Source organism: Mus pahari, chromosome 3 (assembly GCF_900095145.1).
Source record: "Mus pahari chromosome 3, PAHARI_EIJ_v1.1, whole genome shotgun sequence".
Taxonomy (NCBI): Eukaryota; Metazoa; Chordata; class Mammalia; order Rodentia; family Muridae; genus Mus; species Mus pahari.
The window spans coordinates 69,976,079-69,995,812 of NC_034592.1; the positions used below are offsets into that span (position 1 = coordinate 69,976,079).

Here is a 19,734-nt window from a genome sequence, read left to right on the forward strand (position 1 = left end):
AAAAAAAAAAGCCAGCCCAGCTGTGGTGGCGCACGCCTTTAATCCCAGTGCTTGGGAGGCAGAGGCAGGCGGATTTCTGAGTTCAAGTTCAGCCTGGACTACAGCGTGAGTTCCAGGACAGCCAGGGCTATACAGAGAAACCCTGTCTCGAAAAACCAAAAAACAAACAAACAAACAAACAAACAAACAAAAAACCAAGTCAACCAACAAGATCTTTTTTTTTAAAGTACCATCGCTGAAAAGCTTGTAGTCCGAACCTGAGCCTCCCCACAATTTGAATCACCACTTCTCTGAGATTCAGGACTGGAACTGAATCCATGGGTGTTGGGGGGGGGGGGTGCGACAGAAACCAGTCCCGTAACTTTCTTTTTTCCCTGAACCTCTCTAGTCTTAGAAAATACCTATCTTAATCAGCAATATTGCAAGCAGAAACGTATGTTTGTTTCTTCTCCAAAAGGTCTAGAAGGTTCTAGCCAGGACAACGGTTATTTGCAGCCTCTTCAAGAAGAACACGCACATCGAAAACAAAAAAATGTACCTCAACCGCTTCGAAGCCCTCCCAATTTAAGCAGCCGTCTTGGCCCTGTCCTCCTGAGGCAGGTTCCAGAAGCCTCCTTCCATGCAGGCCCGTGTGACCAGCCAGCTGCCCTTGGGGCGTCAACTCCCTCGAGACTTCGCCTCCCGCCCAGACGTCCCTCCTCGTCTGATTGGCTCGCCCAGGAGTGGCTGTCCAATGAGGATGACGTATTCCGGACGCGCGGAGGGAGGAAGGGAGGAAGCAGTCAGGAACCCTCGACGCCCGGAGCGCGAGGCTAGCAGCGCGCAGTGGCCGCGTGGCCTCAGACCCTCGTCGTCATCACTCGCAGTGCATGTGGGTGCTGGAGACCCGCAGCGGCCCGAGGGCGCCAAGGAGGAACTACAGAACCCGTGTGGACAGAGCCAGCGGTGACCGCGAGGGCCAGCCCTGATTTCAGGCCTCCGCTAGCGCCTTGCTCCGTTCCCAGCAACCCTCGCGCCCAAGAGCCTTCTTCAAAGGAGTTGGGCCCGGGGGCCCCAGGCGTGCGGGGTGACCCGCTTTGCAGGGCCTTCTGAGCCGCCGTTTCGACACTAACCCTCGATTTCTTGCGGGAGGGAATCGCTGAGGCTGTGGGCCAACCTCTGCTGCTTGGCGCAACCTTTCGGCTTGAGGCAGGACATTAGGAGGAGACTAAGCAAGTGGACAAGAGGACCAGAGGAAAGTGAGGACAACGGGAACAGATTCTACTGCAGGACAATTCCAGGTTGGCTCTGAGGACAAGGATAAGGCATTGAGGCTTTGGAAATCCTTCCCGAACCCTTGCAACTGGGGCCTCACTCTCGACATTTCCGAGGGCTGGGAGGAAAATTAATAGTCTTTCCAAAACGCCCTGCCCCTCCCACCCCACCCCAACCCTCTTTTGTAGTATAAGGCCACACACAAGCCAGGCAAGACTTCTACCCCTGAACTGGACCACCATTCCTTTTTAAATTCTATTTTGAGAATGGAGCTCACTAAATTGCCCATGCTGGTCTGAAACATATAATACTTCTTCTGCCTTGGCCTCCTGAATAATAGCTAAGATTGCAGACATAGGGACACCAAGCCCAACTGATGTTTCTCGTTCTTAATTTACTTATTTCCTCTTTTCTTTCCTGATAGTTTTGATGTGAACTGTTTGGACTCTTCAGTGCTACCTGACAGAAAACTACGTAACGGTACCGGCAATAGAACGCACAGTGGTACGGTGAGTGGAGGTGGGGAAGTGGTCATGGCACATACACACACACCCACAAACTAGAAGTGTAGGTTAGGATATTCATTTTATTTGGTGGAGAAGAGTCAACTGCTTACCTCTCCTCGATCCACTGTTAGCCAGGAAGTTACCCAGGGACACAAAGTCCACAGTTTTGCAAATTGATGTCAGTCAGGCCCACTTCGGTCAATCAACAGTGGTCCTGTTTCTATGCAAGACCTCCCAAATCCTGTCTTGTCTTGATTATGCACCCTCTGCTGGTTAGTGTAATAAGTGAAAGTAAAGTGCTTATGGCTTTGCAGAGTCACTTTTATAGCTAGCAGTAGAGTTTTTGAAAGTGTGAAATTCAAAGTATTCTGAGCTGTGGTGCTCAGGAGAAATGCAAGTAGTTGGCACTGCAGGAGTTGGGTCTCAGTGCTAATATGAATGAGAAAAACTGAGTAATAAAGATAGCAGACAGAGCCAGGCGTGGTGGCGCATACCTTTGATCCCAGTGCTCGGGAGGCAGAGGCAGGCAGATTTCTGAGCTCAGGGTCAGCCTGGTCTACAGAGTGAGTTCCAGGACAGCCAGGGCTATACAGAGAAACCCTGTCTCAACCCCCCACCCCACCCCCCAAAAAAGATAGCAGACAGACACTTGGGGAGATAGTTATTTTGTGCTAGGCACACACTGTACTAAACAGTCTTGCCTGTATTGACTCATTTAATTTTATTTTGAGTCAGTCTCCCTGTGCAGCCCATGCTGGCTGACCTCAAATTCACAGTCCTCCTGCCTTCCCCTCTCAGTTACTTCGATTACAGACGTGTACCACAATTCTCTCATTTGTTTTGTTCTGTGTTTGAGACAGGGTCTCCTATAGCCTAGGCTGGCCTTGAACTACTTAATTATGGGAGGATGGATGGCTTTGAATTCCTAATCATACTACCTTTGCCTCCCAAGAACTGGAATTTTAGACATGCTCCCCCATGTCTGGCTTAAATTTTTTTAGAAGCCTTACAAGTTAAGTACTGTTATTTCCATTTCATGCATGAGAAAAATGAGTCTCTGAGAAGTTAGGTCACCTGCATGATGTTAATACAGCTATACTACTTCAGAACGGAGCCAAGACTGCCCCTGTCATAATAGTGTCTTTCTTGACATTATCCTCAGGGCAACTTCTCAGCTTGTGTTTCTTCAACTCATTAGGTTTTAAATTTTCTCTGCCATTTCAAAGACAAAAACGTAAGTTAGGGATAATCATAACTGAAATATATTATCTCCCCACAGGAATCTGAATCAGGAAAACCTAGAAGGTTTATTAACCAAATACAACATGTGCTCTTCTGCCAGTTCCAAAATCCTGTACAGGAACCCCCGGTTCCTCCGGATAGCTTTTCTACAGCTTCATCACCAGCAACAGAGTGGTGTGTTTTGTGATGCCCTTCTGCAGGCAGAGGGTAAGAAATTAACTGAGGTTGAACTGAACAATTACTATAGAACAAACAAGGTAAAATGAGTTCAAGGCCAGAGGTAAACTGCAAACCCAAAAGAATATTATTAGCTATAAATATTGTAATCTTGCTGACAAAAAGCTTTTTGTTTCCAGGACAATTATTTTTGGGAGGGTATGAGGTTTTGTAGGTAGTGGTGTTTGTTTTGTTGAGATAGGGTCTCACTATGTAGAACTTGCTTTTTGTAGGCCAGGCTGGCCTCAGACTCAGGAATTTGAAACTTGACTCTGCCTTCCCAGGGCTAGGATTAAAGGCTTTCTTTTAGCACCTGGCTTAGGATACATTTGTTTGTTTGTTTGTTTGTTTGTTTTTTGAGATAGGGTCTTATGCAACCTAGGTTTTCCTCAAACTCTATGTAGTTGAAAAAGGCCTTGGACTTATAATTCTCCTGCCTCCTAAATTTTCCACCATGCCTAATTTGATGCAGAGCTAGGGATCAATCCTGTGGTTTTTGTGCATTGTAGGCAAGCACTCTACAAAATAAGCTATAATCCACAGCCCTTCTAAAACTGTTCTCAAGAGTAAAATTGTTGGGAAGCTGAAAAGATAGCTTAATGGTTCCGAGAGTATTGACTGCTCTTCCAGAGGATCCTGGTTCGATTCCCAGAATCCACATTTCAGCTTACAACTGTCTGCAACTCACACATGTGGTGTACAGATAAATATATAGGTAAAACATAAAACCATTTTTTAAAAAAGTTAGACTGTTACCATTTTTTTAACCCCTCAAATTAAACTAGAATGGGGCTGTAAAGATCTGGCTCACTGGCTAAGGACATTTGTTGCTTATGTACCCGTTGGCTTAGACCCATCCTTAAGTCCAATTCCAGGGGATCCAGTGCCCTCTTAGCAACTGGCACACATGTGGTACATATGCATCTGTGTGGATGGAGTACTCGATATATAATTGAAACCTGGATTTAAGAAAAAAAAAAAGTAAATCTTGAAGATAGCTGGGCATGATGGCGCACGCCTTTAATCCTAGCACTTGGTTGGCAGAGGCAGCCTGGTCTACAAAGTGAGTTCCAGGAAAGCCAGGGCTACACAGGGAAACCCTGTCTCAAAAAACAAAAAACAACAACAACAACAACAACAAATCTTGAAGATAGGCAGGAAATTGATGTAAAAGGATCACAAGGACAGCTCAGGCTACAGAGTAAGGTGTACTCATGCATGCTGCTCCTGTGTGTGCTCATGCTCTGTCACACACACTTATATCGTTTGTTTTGTGGGCTGGGAGGTGTACCACAGCATACAGGTGAAGGTCGGAAAACAACTTGCAGGAGTCAGTTTTCTCCTTTTATCTAGTGGGCTTCGGGGATGGAACTCAGGTCTGGTTGGCTGTTAGTACCTTCCTGTGCTAAGTCATGTTTCATGCCCAGATTGTCTCAACAAACAAAACAACAAAACTAAACAAAAGTGGCAGGGGGGGGGGCAGGGGGATGTATTGGCTAGAGGGATTGGTTAAAAGCACTTGTGTCGGTTTTACAAGAGGACCACGGTTCAGTTCCCAGCAATGGCACGGCAGCTTACAGGCTATCCAGTTCTAAGAGATCTGGCGCCCTCTTCTGGCTTCCTTAAGCATCAGGCATCTATGCAAGCAGAACATACATACACATAAAATATAAATACATAAATCTTTTAAAAAATAATAGAAGTTGAGCATATAGTTCAGTTGGCAGAGTGTTAACCTAGTTTTATGAATCCCTGGTTTCAATCCCCAGCACAGATTAAACCAGGTGGGGTGGTACATGCTGTAGAAGCACAAAGATCAGAAATTCAGGTCACCCTTGACTACATAGGGAGTTTTACACCAGAATAGATAACATGGTACCCAGCCCCAAAATAACTAAGAGAGTAGGGAAATGGCTCACTGGGTATAAGTCCTAGGTGTGCAAGCATGAGGACCTAAGCTTGAAGCCCTAATACCCAAACACATAGTGCAACACTCTATAATCCCAGCACCCCTACAAAGAGATGAGTCAGAAGACAGGAGAACCTTGGGAGCCCAAAGGACAGCTAGGCTGTCATAGGGAACACGTAGAAAGAGACAGACCCTGTATCAAAGAAAAATGAGGAAAAACACAAGTTATTCTTTGACCTATATGTATATTTTATAGCACACACACAACTGTGCCTCCACACATCATATGCAAATAGATAGGGGCTAGGGAAAAGGCTTAATTGGTAAAGTGCTTGCCTTGAAAGCACAAATATCTATGTTTGGATTGTCAACACCCATATAAAAAGCTGAGTGTCTTGATATATATGTTCCTGTAATCCCGGTGCAGGGGATATAGAGACAGATGGACCCCTGGGGTTTGTTGGCCAACTACTCTAGCCAGGTTGGTGAGGTCCAGGTTCAATGAGAGACTCTCTCAAAGGATAAGGTAGAAGATTAATTGAGGTCATCTTCTAGCCTCCACATACCCTAAATGTAAACTATAGGAGTTAGGGAGATCACTCTATGGGTAACAAACTTATGCAAATATAGAACCTGAGTTTGAATCCTCAGACCCCAAGTAAAACAGTATAGTTGTGCACACCTCCAGTCTCAGAGCTCCTTTGCCTAGACGGAAGGCAGGAGCATGAGAATACTGGGAAACTTGGAGACCAGATAGCCTGGCATTATGGAGGACAACAAAGAGATCCTGTGTCAAGGTGAAAGGTGGGAACTGACATTTGAGCTTGTTCTCTTCCATGTTCATGTTATAGCATGCAGATATCACTCCTTCACGAATATGCATGTACACACACAAAGAAAAGAATTAGAACCTGATGTGGTGGTGTACGACCTTAATTACTCTTCTCAAATGACTCATGTATTTGAAACCAGGCTGGGCTGTATAACCAGATCCTGTCTGGAAATAAGCAAACAAAAACAAATGGCAAAGTCTTATGAGTGTAGAAAGTCTTAAAAAATGTACGTACTATTCTAATGGGATAGTTGCAAAGGTTCAAAATATGTCAAGCACTTAGAAAAGCTTTTTTGTTTGTTTGGGTCTTATGAAAACAAAATCTCACACTTTAATACCAGCAATCTAGAGGCAGAGGCAGGTATAGGTGGATCTCTGTGAGTTTGAGGCCAACCTGGTCTACTGAGGGAGTTCCAGAATATCCAGGAGTTCACAGAGAAACCCTATTTTGAAAAACCAAAAGAAAAAAATTAAAACAATACCATATATAGCTCATACTGGCCTTCAGAATGACTAAATTCCTGATGTTTCTACCTGTTAGCTTCTGATGTTATAGACATGCACCACCAAATGTGACTTAGACATGGTATATTTTGGTGGGGGGGGGGGTGGCTGAGAATTGAACTCAGGACCTCTGGGAGAACAGTTAGTGCTCTTTTTTTTTTTTTTAATTGTTTATTTATTTTATGGACATGAGTACACTGTAGCTGTCCTCAAACACACCAGAAGAGGGCATCAGATCCCATTACAGATGGTTGTAAGCTACCATATGGTTGCTGGGAATTGAACTCAGGACATTTGGAAGAGCAATCAATGCTCTTAACTGCTGAGCCATCTTGCCAGCCCTAGACAAGGTTTTGGTTTTTTTTTTTTTTTTGTTCCCCCCCTTTTTTATTAGATATTTTCTTCATTTACATTTCAAATGCTATCCTGAAAATCCCCTGTACCCTCCCCCTGCCTTGCTCCCCAACCCACCCACTCCTGCTACCTGGCCCTGACATTCCCCTGTACTGGGGCATATAATCTTAGCAAGACCAAGGGCCTCTCCTTCCATTAACGGCCTACTAGGCCATCCTCTGCTACATATGCAACTAGAGACACAGCTCTGGGGGGTACTGGTTAGTTCATATTGTTGTTCCTCCTATAGGGTTGCAGACCCCTTTAGCTCCTTGGGTACTTTCTCTAGCTCCTTCATTGGGGGACCTGTGTTCCATCCAATAGCTGACTGTGAGCATCCACTTCTGTGTTTGCCAGACACTGGCATAGCCTCTCAAGAGAGAGCTATATCAGGGTCCTGTCCGCAAAATCTTGATGGCATATGCAATAGTGTCTGGGTTTGGAGGCTGTTTATGGGATGGATCCCCGGGTGGGGCAGTCTCTGGATGGTCCTTCTTTCAATCTCAGCTCTGAACTTTTAGACAAGGTTTTTAAAGCCCTAAACACATTGGTTAGCTGATACTGTTTCATATTTTCCCACTCTTCAAACTGTTGCTTAAGGTTTGTTTGTTTTTTTCTCATCTCCAAATTAGTAATTTTTGTTGTTATTGGGATTAAAAACAAACCAAAGCAGAGAAAAAGCATAATAAGTGTATTTTTATTTTTGTTTTTGTTTTTTTGAGGTGAGGCTGTCCCAGCCCACTGTTGCATCCTGTCTGCCTGCAGTCCCTTCTTCACAGAACGCTTGGAGCGGGAAAGGCCAGTTCAGGGTCAGAAGGTTGTACTGGAGCTGGGAGGCCTAAAGATCCAGACACTAAGGAAGCTTGTGGACTTCCTGTATACGTCAGAGATGGAAGTATCTCAGGAGGAAGCCCAGGATGTGCTGTCTGCTGCCCGTCAGCTCCGAGTGTCAGAGCTGGAAACCCTTCAGCTAGAGGGTGGGAAGTTAGTAAAGGCTCCACAGGGCCGAAGACTAAACAGAGAGTGCTTACAACCACCAAGTGCTGCACCAATCTCTGCCAGAGTGGTGGGACCCAAGAGCCGCCCTCGAACTCCACTGCCTGTCACCCAGACTCCTAGTCCTCCTGGGGCAGTGAGGTTGAAGTCCTTAGGGGAAGAAGAGGGAGCTCACAAAAAGACCAACCTGCCAAATGCAGATAGCTTGTCAGACACTCAACTCAAGAAGAAAGCCAGAGTTTGCCTGACTCAAGAAAGCAGCTCATCTCCATCAAGCCAGAGAGAAGGACCTAAGGAAAACAAGAGTAACCCTGGTCCTGCAGCACTTCCCAGCTTGTACCCTTCTGTGGATGAGCAACTGTTGCCCAGAAAGATCAGGCTGAGTCGCTCAAAGCCTTCACCACATGTCTATACATCTACACCTTCCAGCATATTAAGTGGTCTCAGCTCAATGCCCACAGCCCCTGGCCGGCGTCTTTGGAGGCAGAGAACTGTAAGTAAAGCTGCACAGGGTATGGATAAGCAGAAACCAGGGGAAGTCAGTCCTCTACAGAGCACTCCAGACCCACCTGATGTTGGGAAGATGGGTGGGAACAAGAAGCAGAGCCCTGAATTCAGAGCCCCTACCTCCAACTCTGTAGAGGAGGGGCAGGTTGGAAGAGTAAAACTTAGGAAGATTGTCAATGGTACCTGCTGGGAGGTGGTACAGGAGCCTCCCCTCAGAAACACTCAAGATAGCCCCCAGATCCTAGAACCCTCAGATGTAGAAGAGCCTCCTGGAACTCTGCTGTCCTCAGTTAATGAGCAGGAAATACCTGCTAGAATACAACTGTGTCAGGACTCCCCAGAGAGCCCTAGGCTTCAAGACATTCTGCTCTCTGCTAGCCACTCCCCAGACCACCCTGTGGTGAAGTCAGAGTTTGGATCCAGTCCAATGCTGACAGGGAAGGAATCTGACTTGAATATTGACTGCAGAGAGCCTTACACATTCGACACAACCTTGCTTGGCCAACCTTGTGAGGCTGAGCAGTATCGAATCACAAGTGCTGCAGCTACCAGTGAACTGGAAGAGATTTTGGATTTTATGCTATGTGGCTCAGATATTGAGCCACCAGTAGGATCTTTGGAGAGTCCTGGGGCTGAAGGCTGCAGAACCCCAAGTTATCACCTGTCAGAAACAGGAAAGAATTGGATTGAAGGGGAGGAATGGTGTTTGCCAGACATGGAACTCTGGCCCAGAGACCTCACAGGATTGGAAAAGGAACCAGTTAGTGAGAACAAAGAGCCAGTTGAGCCCTTTAGTCCCCTTGTCATGAGCTCTGAGAACACAGAATCAATTGAGCCCCTTAGCCCCCTTGTCATGCCCACTGAGGTGAGTAGAGAGGCACTTTCACTAAGAGGCTCTTGGACTCCAGACCTTGAAATTACCAGCTCCCAGCCACTGGATGGTCAGGGAGAAAAACTTCTCCACCTTGATTCCTCTGACCCTTCTCAGAGGTCTTATAATGATCTCTCTCCTCCATGCTCAAACTGGGCAGAGACAAGTCTGGAAGTGTCCCTAGGCATGGATGATGTATTGTGTCCTGTTCCCAAGGCAGTCGGGGAAGTGTCTGCCAACCCTGAACCACTGGACCCATTTCCTGGTAGTTCTGAAGATGAAGAGATTGATGTGGTAGACTGGACAGTGGAAAGGAAGCTGGGACCCACTAGTGTTACCTCTGTTTGGCCTGACCCTTCCTCAGAGTCAGAAACTGAGGTAGATATACTCACATAGTGGAGGCAGGAGGGCAGGTTAGAGCTCCTAGGAGGGTGACAACTTTTCATCAACAGAAGGCTTTTTTGGCAGAAAAGCAAGCACCTCCTCAGAACTGATCTCCCCTCCTCAGGTTTCCGCACCAGGCAGAAGTCAAACAGCAATACCATGGATAGAAAATTATGAACAAAGCTATTTCTTTGTAATCCATTTTTCAGTGACAAAACTATGTGGTACCCAACTTAGGTCATAAGAATAGTTATGAGTAGGCCTCCCAGTTCATGAGACATCTTACAGTCACTGAAAATTCAGGAAAACTTTGAGCACTGTTTTGTGGTTGTATTCAAAGGTTTGAGAAGGAATGAAGCCATGTTAGGTAGAACACTGAAATGAGTGGGATCTCTAAATTGCCCAAGCTGGCCTTGACTTTTGACTTCTGCCTCAGCCTCCTGTAGCTAGTGTTACAGGTTTGTGCCACTAAGCCCAGCCTATGGGGCTTACTCACTGCCGGTATGGGAAGTCAAGGAAAAGTTACCACAGAAGCCAGAAAGATGTTATTTCCATGACCACTTCCGAGAAGTAGATTAAAAGTAGTTGCTTTAAAAAAGATTTGCTTTGTGGTTTTGTTTTAAACAAGGGTCTCTGGTAGGCCAGATTGGCCCAGTCCCCCATCAGACTTCCAAGTGCTGAGATTGCAGGTATACACCACCAAACCCAGCAACATTCTTGTTTTATAAGTGTTTTACATGTTTTACTATAGGCCTTACAATTTCCAGACACAAGTTACTCTACACTCTGAAAAATACAAAGACCAACAACCCCACAAAGCTGTTTCTATCCATTCTTTAAGACAAAATTTAAACTTGATGCTTATTCTCAGATACTTGAGCCTTTATTAAACAATTGAAACACTTTTACATGCCTTGCTGGAGGGCTGCCTCACAACTGAACCATCACTTCTGGTGAGGAAGAAACTATGGCTTCAGGTGCATAGCTTAAGTTTGGCCGTGCACCATCATAAATGCTTCAACATCTCCAGGGACTGAAAGCTGCAAACAGAGAAGGGAACATCAGAGTAGGGTTCGATCACAAGGACCAGGAGACATGCCCACCTCCACCTACAACTCTGGAGCTCATTAACTTCACCTTCCATCAGTAATCAGTCAACATGCATGAAACACTAGGGACAAAAATCAAATCCATGTAACCAAGAAGTGGGGAGTGCGGGGTGAGTTGATGCTGCCTCATCTCACAGATTACTAACAAACCCCAGAAAAGCCCAGGTAAAGTAATAGCAAAGAGTCTGCCAATACAAGGCAGAAAAACCTTAACTAGAGGTAAGCCACACTTTATTGAAAGGTTAAGATTTGCAATAGACTCAGAATTAAAATAACACCAGAGGTGGAAAACTGAATTAGCAAACAAAACTTGCCTGTGCCCTCAGGCCAAGACTTAACTAACTCAAGGGAATATAAATGGCACTTAGATTTGTTTGGGGGGGTGTCGGGAGTGTTATCAGGAATTCTACAATTTAGCTCCTCTTCGAAAATCCCGAATCCCATGGAAAATACACTATAACGGTAAGGAGACTTTCCCTGCCTATCCCAGTGTGCATGCCCTGGTCACGATGCAAACCTCAACATGAGGACTCTTTCCCAACCTCTTTATGAAAGGTACTTCTTCAATTCTTCAACCACCTCTTGAGGCTCAGGAAATTTGAGCTTTCGTGGAGGGCCCTTCTTAATACCGGTCCAGAGTTCAACACCTGGGAAAGGATGGGATAAAGCCAAATTATGGTGGTACTCATTGGTACCCCCTCCCCTCAGTTATCAGGTGGCCGGGAGTGTCGTCTCGCCCCTCCCCCCATCGCGGCCTCCACTCACGGCTGTTGTCCGAGCGCAGCAGCGTCACCTCGAAGCTGCCCCTCCGCGGTTTGGACGGGTTCACTTGCACAGGTAGCTCTGGGGCCTCCAGTTGCAGAGCCTGGCTCAGGGCAGCAGCATGGCGGCCGTAGACGCGTCAGCTCGTACTACAGACAACAAGCGATTGCAAATGGGGTCTCTGGTCTCAGTAGCCAGAGCCTACTCTTCCCCGCCCTCCTCGACTCCCCAGCCCCTCACCAATGCTCAATGACCACGGCCGCGCCCTCCGCTAGTTTCTCGCGCTTGTCCACCGTCTCCATAGGCGCGGCTCCCGCCTTACGCTTTCTTCCGAGAGGGGCCATGGCGCGGACCTCGGGAATGAAGCGTTGGTGTAATAAAGGAGCGACGCAACTCCGGAGGGTTAAACCAGCAGCTGGGAATCACAGATGTAAAGTTCAAATCTCGCAGCAAAGGGAAGAGCGCGGGAGGTGGGTGGGAGGACACGTGATCTGAAGGCGGGACCTTCAAGCACAACCACGCTATCAAAAGGGAGTCGGCGCGGAAATCCGGGTCAAACCACATTGTACAGCAGTGAGGGGGTCTTTCTTGGGCCCCAGAAGAAAACCACACTGAGCGGAGACGAAAGAATCTGGAAAGCCTCCTTTGGCTGGGGGCTTTCGGTATCTATACCTCCTACCCAAGGATCCTCAGACCAATCCCAGGGAAGTCTACTCCACATTTCCAGGGCGTTTGTACATAGACTACAGAAACTAGCTAATTCGCACCGAATTTGTTAATCCACATCCCCACGCAGTGAAACCAAACGGAACGGTTAAGTGTATTTTAAACCCGAGCCATTTACAATCCAGACGCTGTAGCTGGCGCCTATCTTCTGAGACACCCAGGTGAAATCAAGAGGATGGTGAGTTAAGGTTCATCTCTCCAACTGATATTCAATTTTAGGATTAAAAAAACAAAACAGCAGTCCCCCTGCAGCTGCCCACTAATAAAGGAGAAACACCAAGGCAATCAAAAGAACAGTCCCTTTATTAGGGAAAGCTGTGGGACAGGAGAGAACTACTATCCAGCCATGGGGCTTGCTTCTTCAGGCCCCACCACACAAAGGAACCTCTCAGGTTTTTATTGCCCTTCTCAGTTCCCACAACACAGGATGGCCATTCAATTCTATTTCCAATGATGAAAATCCTGGTTGAAGGCTTTTCATTGGGAACAGTGACCTTAAATAACACATACAAGCCTTTTATGTGTTCCTCTGTCATGTGTTTGTGGACTACATGCATACAGTGCCAGCCAAGGTCAAGGGCAGATGTTGGAGTCCCTAAGACTAGAGTTACAGATGGTTTAGCCTCCATGTGGCAGCTAGGAATCAAACCTGAGTCCTCTGGAAAAATTCTCTTTACCACTGAGCCATTTCTCCAACCCCTTAAATTCCTTTCTCTTTAAGATTTACTTATTATATTTAGTATTCTGCCTGCATGCCAGAAGAGGGCATCAGATCCCATTTTGAGCCATCATGTGGTTGCTGAGAATTGAACTCAGGATCTCTGGAAAATCAGCCACCAGTGTTCTTTCTTAATCGATGGGCCATTTCTCCAGCTCCAAACTTAAATTTCTTAATGCACAGATCAAGACAGAAAGGCCTAAAGGAAGAAGGGGGTCCTTGAGGAAAACTTCTAAGTGCTTTATACTGACATCTAACAGGGTTTTAGTCTATGCTTTGCAAGCTCACTAGGAGGAATAATTAAACCACAGACTGGTAATATCCAAGTGTTGAATAGCAATTTACACATTGACCCAACCTTGGAGGGAAACCATTTCTACCTCTATCCATAAGATCATTCCCTTCGAGAAACAGTTGGCCAGGGCAGATGAGCCCTTCATAGTAGAATACTTCATGGTTCCCAAGATGCTTCTTTAAAAATCAGAAGCAGGCACAGTGCCCCAACCCAGGCACAGCCAAACAGAAATCAAAAGGCCTCAGGCAAGGATTGTGGTTAGAGCTGGGTCTGAGCCTCAAAGGGTCCTGAAATTGACAGGAGAGGAAGCAAAAACAACACAGGATCCTATTTGTCCTTCTTGTTTTCCCCATCTGACACAGGAGTGGGAGCAGGGTCCACAGGCTTCTCTTCTGATGTGTCTCCACCCTTTGAGTGCTTCTTGGCTCGTTGGTATAGCTCATTCAAATTGAATTCTCGAATCACATTCTCCTATGCAAAAAGAGATGAACACATAACCGCTAGGTGGGAAGGTAAAGTTCAGAGATCAGGAGTAAGAAGTATTCAACTAAGCACAGCCTATAAATCAGAGGAACCAGAGGGCAGCTATCTGCCTAACCTACCTTTTTTCTGATACTTAAGTGTTCACTAGAGGCCAGTTATTGTGCCAAGAGTTGTATCTACATGCAACTGTAAAGCACTATGAGCCAGGTGGTACTGCCTCCCATTTACTGAAGTTTAGCGATGAGGAACCTAATTGGCTACAGAATGAATACAGGCACTTCACAGACCAAGTCTTTATCATTTTTCCTCAGCATTAGCAGCATATAACATAAATCTGCTGACTTAATAGGTGACATCCTGTAACTAATCTACATCCTCAAAAAACAGTGGGCAAGTGTCAGAATTCAGGATTAAACCCAGACTAAGTATAAAGCCCATTCACTGTTGTGTATCTTTCTCCAAACCATTGCCCATGTGTTTCACGTACCTCAGAAAAGGTCCAAGAGACAGCTCGTCCTTTCTTGTCAATCTGTGGCCGACGAATTACCTCTTTGCCACCTTGGAACAGGATCAGGGTAGGGAGCTGTTTGGTGAGGGGTGATGTGCTCACTTTGTACCTACAGGGTCAGATGAGGACTCTGTACAGTGCACCTGTATACATTACTCACATCACTCCAGTAATCCTCACTCAGGTCTTTAGCCCAAGCATCTACATACCGTGTGCTAACATCAGTGTAGCGTCCAACATCTACCTTCCCAAAATTTAGCCCTGAACAGTTGTACCTGCAAAAAAAATATATTATTTAACATACTGAAAAATAAAGGAATGGATCGAGGGAGTCAGAGTATAGCTACCTAGGTAAGAAAGGGAGAAACAACTTTGGATATGTGAGGTTTAAGGACAAAGAAAAGGAGCTACAGCGTTTCTGTTACTGATATGCCTCACTGCGCATACTCACTTGAGGGACAAGTCAGCATAGATGGGAGCAAAGGACTGGCAATCATTAGACCAGTTGGCAAAGAACTCCACAATCCAAGTGACCCTCTTGTCTCGCTCCAGCTCCTCCTACCACACAGAGGAAAGAGAGAGAGGGCAAATCACCTGGGCATCTGAGAAGGCTCAGACCGGCACCGGTCGAAGGCTTCCCCTTTCCCATACAGGTGCCCTGACAATGCTTCCAGGTTTCTCTGTTGGTGCCAGGCATTGAATCCAGTGCCTAATACATCTGAGGCACGCACTTTACCACAAAAAAAAAAAAAAAAAGTCACTTTTGTGGGGGAGGGGAAGAGGTGGTGGTGGGGATTAAAATAACTATTTGTAAAATATTACTAATCAGGGGATGGACCTTCCCCTGGGATTTCCCAGCTGTAATGGCCATCTTTCATTTATTTATTTATTTATTTATTTATTTTTGGTTTTTAGAGATAGGGTTTCTCTGTGTAGTCCTGGCTGTCCTAGATTTTTATTTCTTTATTTATTTTTGGTTTTTAGAGACAGGGTTTCTCTGTGTAGTCCTGGCTGTCCTGGAACTTACTCTGTAGACCAGGCTGGCCTCAAATTCAGAAATCTGCCTGCCTCTGCCTCCCAAGTGATGGGATTAAAGGCGTGTGCCACCACTGCCCAGCAATCTTTTTTTTTTTTTTAATAACTAAAAAAAAAAAAAAAGAGAGAGAATTAATTGTATTTATTGTGTGAGTGTAGACACACATGCCACTGCCCTCTTCATTTAGTTTTCTCCTTCTAGCCTGAAGATTGAGGCTTAGCAGCAAGGACTCTTTTTTAAGTTTATTTTTAATTATTATTTTTGTGTGTGTGTGTGCGCAGCACGTGTGTATGTGCACCATGGTGCACTTAAAGAGGCCAGAGGCCAAACCTGTGCAGCTGATTCTCAAACTATACTTTTACCTGGGTTCCAGCGACCAAGTTTCAGGCTGTCAGGGCTTGTGCAGCAAATATCCTCACTTGACAAAGCCCATCTCACCGGCCTAGCAGTCTTTCCTGAGACAGAAGTTTCCTATGGAGCTGGAACTGCTCTAGAACTCATTGTGTAGCCTACACTTCCTCAAACTTACAGCAACCCACTAAGCAGGCCTTTAATTCCAGCATTTGGTAGGCAGAGGCAAGAGGATCTCTGATTTGAGGCCAGCCTGATCTATGGAAGAGGTTCCAGGATAGCCAGGACTAACCAGAGAAACCCTATCTCAAAAAAACAAAATAAACATACAAAACAAAGAAACAAAAAACCTTGCAGCAATGTAGAATAATACAATTAAACTTATCTCCATCTGGCTTCAAATAAATGAGACATAAATAATAGGATATTTATCAGTCCGCACAGTTACTGGGGCTACCCCTAATCTAACTCTTTCCTGCTAGTTTGGCTACCACCCCAGCTATGGTCACCAAACGCTTGCTGATTCTCTGAGTTATTTCTGCTCCAGCAGTCTGATGTCCTAGGCAGGCATTTCCCTCTGGCACGTACTTCTGGTCATGACTCAGAGAGACCTCCTGTCCTCTCCCTCTTTGCCTTCTACTTGCTCCTTCTCCTCATGGTCCCTACCTGTGACCCCCAAATCTGCTAACTCAAGCTCTATCCCCCTCCCCCGCCACCCCGCCTTATTGGCTGTCACAAGTTTTATTAAACCACTAGTTTAAATTGCAAAGCAAGGTTTATACAACAAAGGCTGGTACATGAGCTATATATACATGAGGCTATACATGAGGCTCCACTAGTCTGGAGCCACCATATCTTGGGGTATAGAATTTAGTGTGTGGCCGGGTGTGGTGGCACACGCCTTTAATCCCAGCACTTGGGAGGCAGAGGCAGGCAGATTTCTGAGTTCGAGGCCAGCCTGGTCTACAAAGTGAGTTCCAGGACAGCCAGGGCTATACAGAGAAACTCTGCCTCGAAAAANCCAAAAAAAAAAAAAAAAAGAATAAAGAACACAAAACCACAAAGCAGGAACCAAGAAACAGAAAGTAGATACTCACATCAATGGTTTTATCATTGAAGTACTTGATATACTCAGGACCCATGTAGAGGGGGGGCTTGCAGGTCATCAGGAACACTGAACACAGAGAAAAAATATTAAAAGATAACAAGGCCTGTTATAGATTTACTTGCAAACTCACATAGGAATTTCAGTCATCAAAGAATACATAAGTGCACATATTCCTCTTAAAACCCAGTCTAAGTCAACACCACCCGAGCTACACATACAATTCACTAGGTGCAAGATAAGGATCAGAATCTGGTCCTCAAAAATCAAACCTTTAGCCGGGCGTGGTGGCGCACACCTTTAGGCAGGCGGATTTCTGAGTTCGAGGCCAGCCTGGTCTACAAGGTGAGTTCCAGGACAGCCAGGGCTATACAGAGAAACCCTGTCTCGAAAAAAAAAAACAAAAAAACAAAAAAACAAAAAAACAAAAAAACAAAAAACAAACAAACAAAAAATCAAACCTTTATCAAAGAACTTTGCTATTTCAAATTATTACATTGTAGAACCTTAGCATAATAAAAGCCATTTTCTCACCTATGCAGAGCGTGAGGTATAGCAGGCCCATTCGAATATCCAGTCGGAAGAAAAGAATGGCGTTGGCCACTTTACTAAACATGAAGATGTTGCCTACGTGTTGCTCCACAGTGACTGGAACACAGAGATAGCATAGTCAGGCTGGGCTGAAGCTCCCACTCTCTTTGAAATGGGAACATGAGGGAGAGGATCTTAGAAGCCCAAGGTGAAACTAGCCCCTGGCATGAAATATGGAACTAGTTTATTAAATACAACTTTCACTATGTTCCTCCTATAGCATGACAAAGGAGCCTCAGCAGGGCATGAGTCCCAAACCCCACCCAGTCCACAGCAGCTAAACTTACTGGATCTTCGGTTCTTCATCATCACAATGGCACTGAGGAACATCAGGATCTCCACTTCTCTCTGGAAGATATACAACAACAAAGCGGTGAGCCGGTCTGACGGCACAGGGGGCAAACTATGAAATGCAAAAAACGAGATCCAGCTTGAGTCAGTCAGACAGACAGAAGTGGAACTGGCTGAGGAGTAGTGGTACCATCAAGTCAAAGGGGTCTACCCTTGGCAAATGACTGGTATTGTTCAACAAATCCACGGCCTTTGGGTTTTCTCTTTTTTCTTTTTCCTCCATCCCTCCTCCCGTCCTTGAGACCTGGTCTCACTATCTTGCCCAGGCAATTTTTCCTGCTTTAGTCTGTACGGTAGGATTATTGGGGTGGATAACCATGCCCCACTGGTTTTCTTTAACGACAGTTTTGTGTGTGTGTGTGTGTGTGTGTGTGTGTGTGTGTGTGTGTGTGTGTGTGCGTGCGCGCACTCTCATGGAGTTCTTTCAAACTCCCAGTGCTCCTCCCACCTCAGCCTCTCAAGCTCGGGCCTTCTTTTTTGTCGTTTGATTTTGAGAAAGGTTCTTGATATATAGCTGAGGCTATGATGTTTTGTCTTTCATAGGTCAAGCTGGCACTCAAGTCTTAAATATGTGGGTCAAGGGAGAAAGAGTTCAAAAAGACTGAAAAACATAAGCACTTCATTTTCTTTACCATAGTCATCTATACCATATTGGTGGGATTTGAAGCTGTTATCGTCAGAGGGCCTAATGAAATCATAGAGCAATTCTTAAGAGGCACCTGGCAGAATGAATTTATAAAGAAAGACTCTAGAGTACAGGGATTGAGATAAATAGAGTATCTGGTGTGTTCTTTTGTTTTGAGTTAGTGTCTAACTATGTAGTCCTGATGGATCTAGAAAGTCCTATATAGACCAGGCTTACATCAATCTTAGAGAAGTCCACCTGCCACTGTCTCCAGAGAGCTGGGATCAAAAGGGTACAACACAAAGCCTGGCAACAGTATTGTATCTTTAATGTAAACAAAGTTAATAATCTTATTTGAGAGTCCCAGAACATGTGAGGCCTGCCCAAGGTTATATCAATACCTTTAGGCCTTAAGTCTTGGTCATTGCTATTTTAGCATAAATACCTGTATAGGAAAAAAAATATTAGCTCTATGTCCACAACCTTTACGGCAAATTGTTCTTACATATTGCTTCTTAGATGGTTGAGGGGCCTCCCCCCACCTCGTATTTTTGTTATCTTCTCTGTTTTTCTATCCCACCGCAGGAAGATAGTGTGCATAGTTACTATCCCCAGCGTATTCGATTTTCCATCCAAGTCATTTATTTTGTTGAGTCAGCGACCTACGTCTGCCAGTCTATCAGAGAATTTAATACGGTTAGACAGCACTTTCTGAACGCAGTATTACCTTGGGAAATCGTCTAACTACACTGTGATCACTTCGTTAAAAATTAAACAAAAAAATTTAAATGGTATTTCTACTATTGGCCTTGTCTTCTTCACTGGCGCCCCAGGTAACTTGGAGTCACGGTAGAATACTGTTCATCTGTGATGGAAACCCTGTAATCTGTTTCTCCATCTTAAACACGGAGGTTAAGACTAGATAACGGCCTAGGCTCTGCACTCAGTATGCAAGGCGGCTACATCCCGAAACCTGCTCCCAGATTTTCACATGCACCTGCAGGGCAGGGATGGTCAAGGTCGAGAGCTAGTAAGGCAGGGGGCGCTCACCCAGTCAAAGTCACACGGGTTGCCATCTTCGCGTTGCGTGGGGAGACCATTGCAAATCGGCGGCAGTTTCCTCACGAGGAGGAAAGCAATGGAAAGTAGAGCAGACAGAAGGCAATAAGGTCGGGCCAGCCATCGAGAAAGTCGCGGCACCGAGTACACCAAAGCAATCAGAGGCGCGAGGACAGCCATCTTTCCCTGCCTACTCTCTCGCAGGCTCACTCCCGCTCCCCAAATCTTCGTCCTCCGCCCCCACCAGCAAGGCTTCTATTGGACCAAATATCAGATGCAACGCCTCCAGACCCGGATGTAGATCTCTTATTGGGTGCTATAATGGATCAGAAAATGAGTTAAATAGTCTATTGGTCCTCATGGTTGTCGCTTTTCTACCTGAGTCATTTTATTGGCTATTA

The 19,734-nt window shown here is 45.5% G+C and overlaps 3 protein-coding genes across 5 annotated transcripts; 1 reads left to right on the forward strand and 2 right to left on the reverse strand.

Annotated features, from left to right (window-relative positions):
• Positions 1 to 3,085: 3,085 nt before the first annotated feature.
• Btbd18 (BTB domain containing 18) lies at positions 3,086 to 9,626 on the forward strand. The gene is made up of 2 exons (XM_021192057.1): positions 3,086 to 3,209; positions 7,579 to 9,626. Exons 1-2 carry the CDS (start codon positions 3,086 to 3,088, stop codon positions 9,624 to 9,626), a joined length of 2,172 nt encoding a protein of 723 aa, XP_021047716.1.
• Positions 9,627 to 10,486: 860 nt separating this feature from the next.
• On the reverse strand, positions 10,487 to 12,215 carry Selenoh (selenoprotein H). 2 transcript variants are annotated; one of them, XM_029535766.1, is made up of 4 exons: positions 11,726 to 12,215; positions 11,489 to 11,634; positions 11,266 to 11,370; positions 10,487 to 10,654 (listed from the first exon to the last, which is right to left on the reverse strand). In XM_029535766.1, the coding sequence occupies exons 1-3, from the start codon at positions 11,827 to 11,829 to the stop codon at positions 11,270 to 11,272; spliced, it is 351 nt and encodes a 116-aa protein (XP_029391626.1). In that variant the 5' UTR covers positions 11,830 to 12,215; the 3' UTR covers positions 10,487 to 10,654; positions 11,266 to 11,269. The 2 variants fall into 2 exon arrangements, with proteins under 2 accessions (XP_029391626.1, XP_021050336.1); XM_021194677.2 differs by having other exon boundaries at positions 11,241 to 11,370; positions 11,726 to 12,209.
• Positions 12,216 to 12,496: 281 nt separating this feature from the next.
• Tmx2 (thioredoxin related transmembrane protein 2) lies at positions 12,497 to 19,649 on the reverse strand. 2 transcript variants are annotated; one of them, XM_029535764.1, is made up of 8 exons: positions 19,325 to 19,649; positions 17,586 to 17,646; positions 17,242 to 17,355; positions 16,700 to 16,776; positions 14,667 to 14,773; positions 14,425 to 14,490; positions 14,195 to 14,324; positions 12,497 to 13,695 (listed from the first exon to the last, which is right to left on the reverse strand). In XM_029535764.1, the coding sequence occupies exons 1-8, from the start codon at positions 19,511 to 19,513 to the stop codon at positions 13,552 to 13,554; spliced, it is 888 nt and encodes a 295-aa protein (XP_029391624.1). In that variant the 5' UTR covers positions 19,514 to 19,649; the 3' UTR covers positions 12,497 to 13,551. The 2 variants fall into 2 exon arrangements, with proteins under 2 accessions (XP_029391624.1, XP_029391625.1); XM_029535765.1 differs by lacking the exon at positions 12,497 to 13,695 and having other exon boundaries at positions 14,232 to 14,324; positions 14,436 to 14,490; positions 19,325 to 19,566.
• Between the last annotated feature and the right edge of the window lie 85 nt (positions 19,650 to 19,734).

Excerpts from the sequence above, each read along its gene's own strand:
- Tmx2 (XM_029535764.1), bottom strand. The coding sequence starts at position 19,513 with ATGGCTGTCCTCGCGCCTCTGATTGCTTTGGTGTACTCGGTGCCGCGA. Across the intron at positions 17,356-17,585 it reads GATGAAGAACCGAAGATCCA|TCACTGTGGAGCAACACGTA; the intron begins GTAAGTTTAGCT and ends TCTGTGTTCCAG. Across the intron at positions 16,777-17,241 it reads ATACCTCACGCTCTGCATAG|TGTTCCTGATGACCTGCAAG; the intron begins GTGAGAAAATGG and ends CTCTGTGTTCAG.
- Btbd18 (XM_021192057.1), top strand. The coding sequence starts at position 3,086 with ATGTGCTCTTCTGCCAGTTCCAAAATCCTGTACAGGAACCCCCGGTTC. Across the intron at positions 3,210-7,578 it reads TGCCCTTCTGCAGGCAGAGG|GTGAGGCTGTCCCAGCCCAC; the intron begins GTAAGAAATTAA and ends TGTTTTTTTGAG.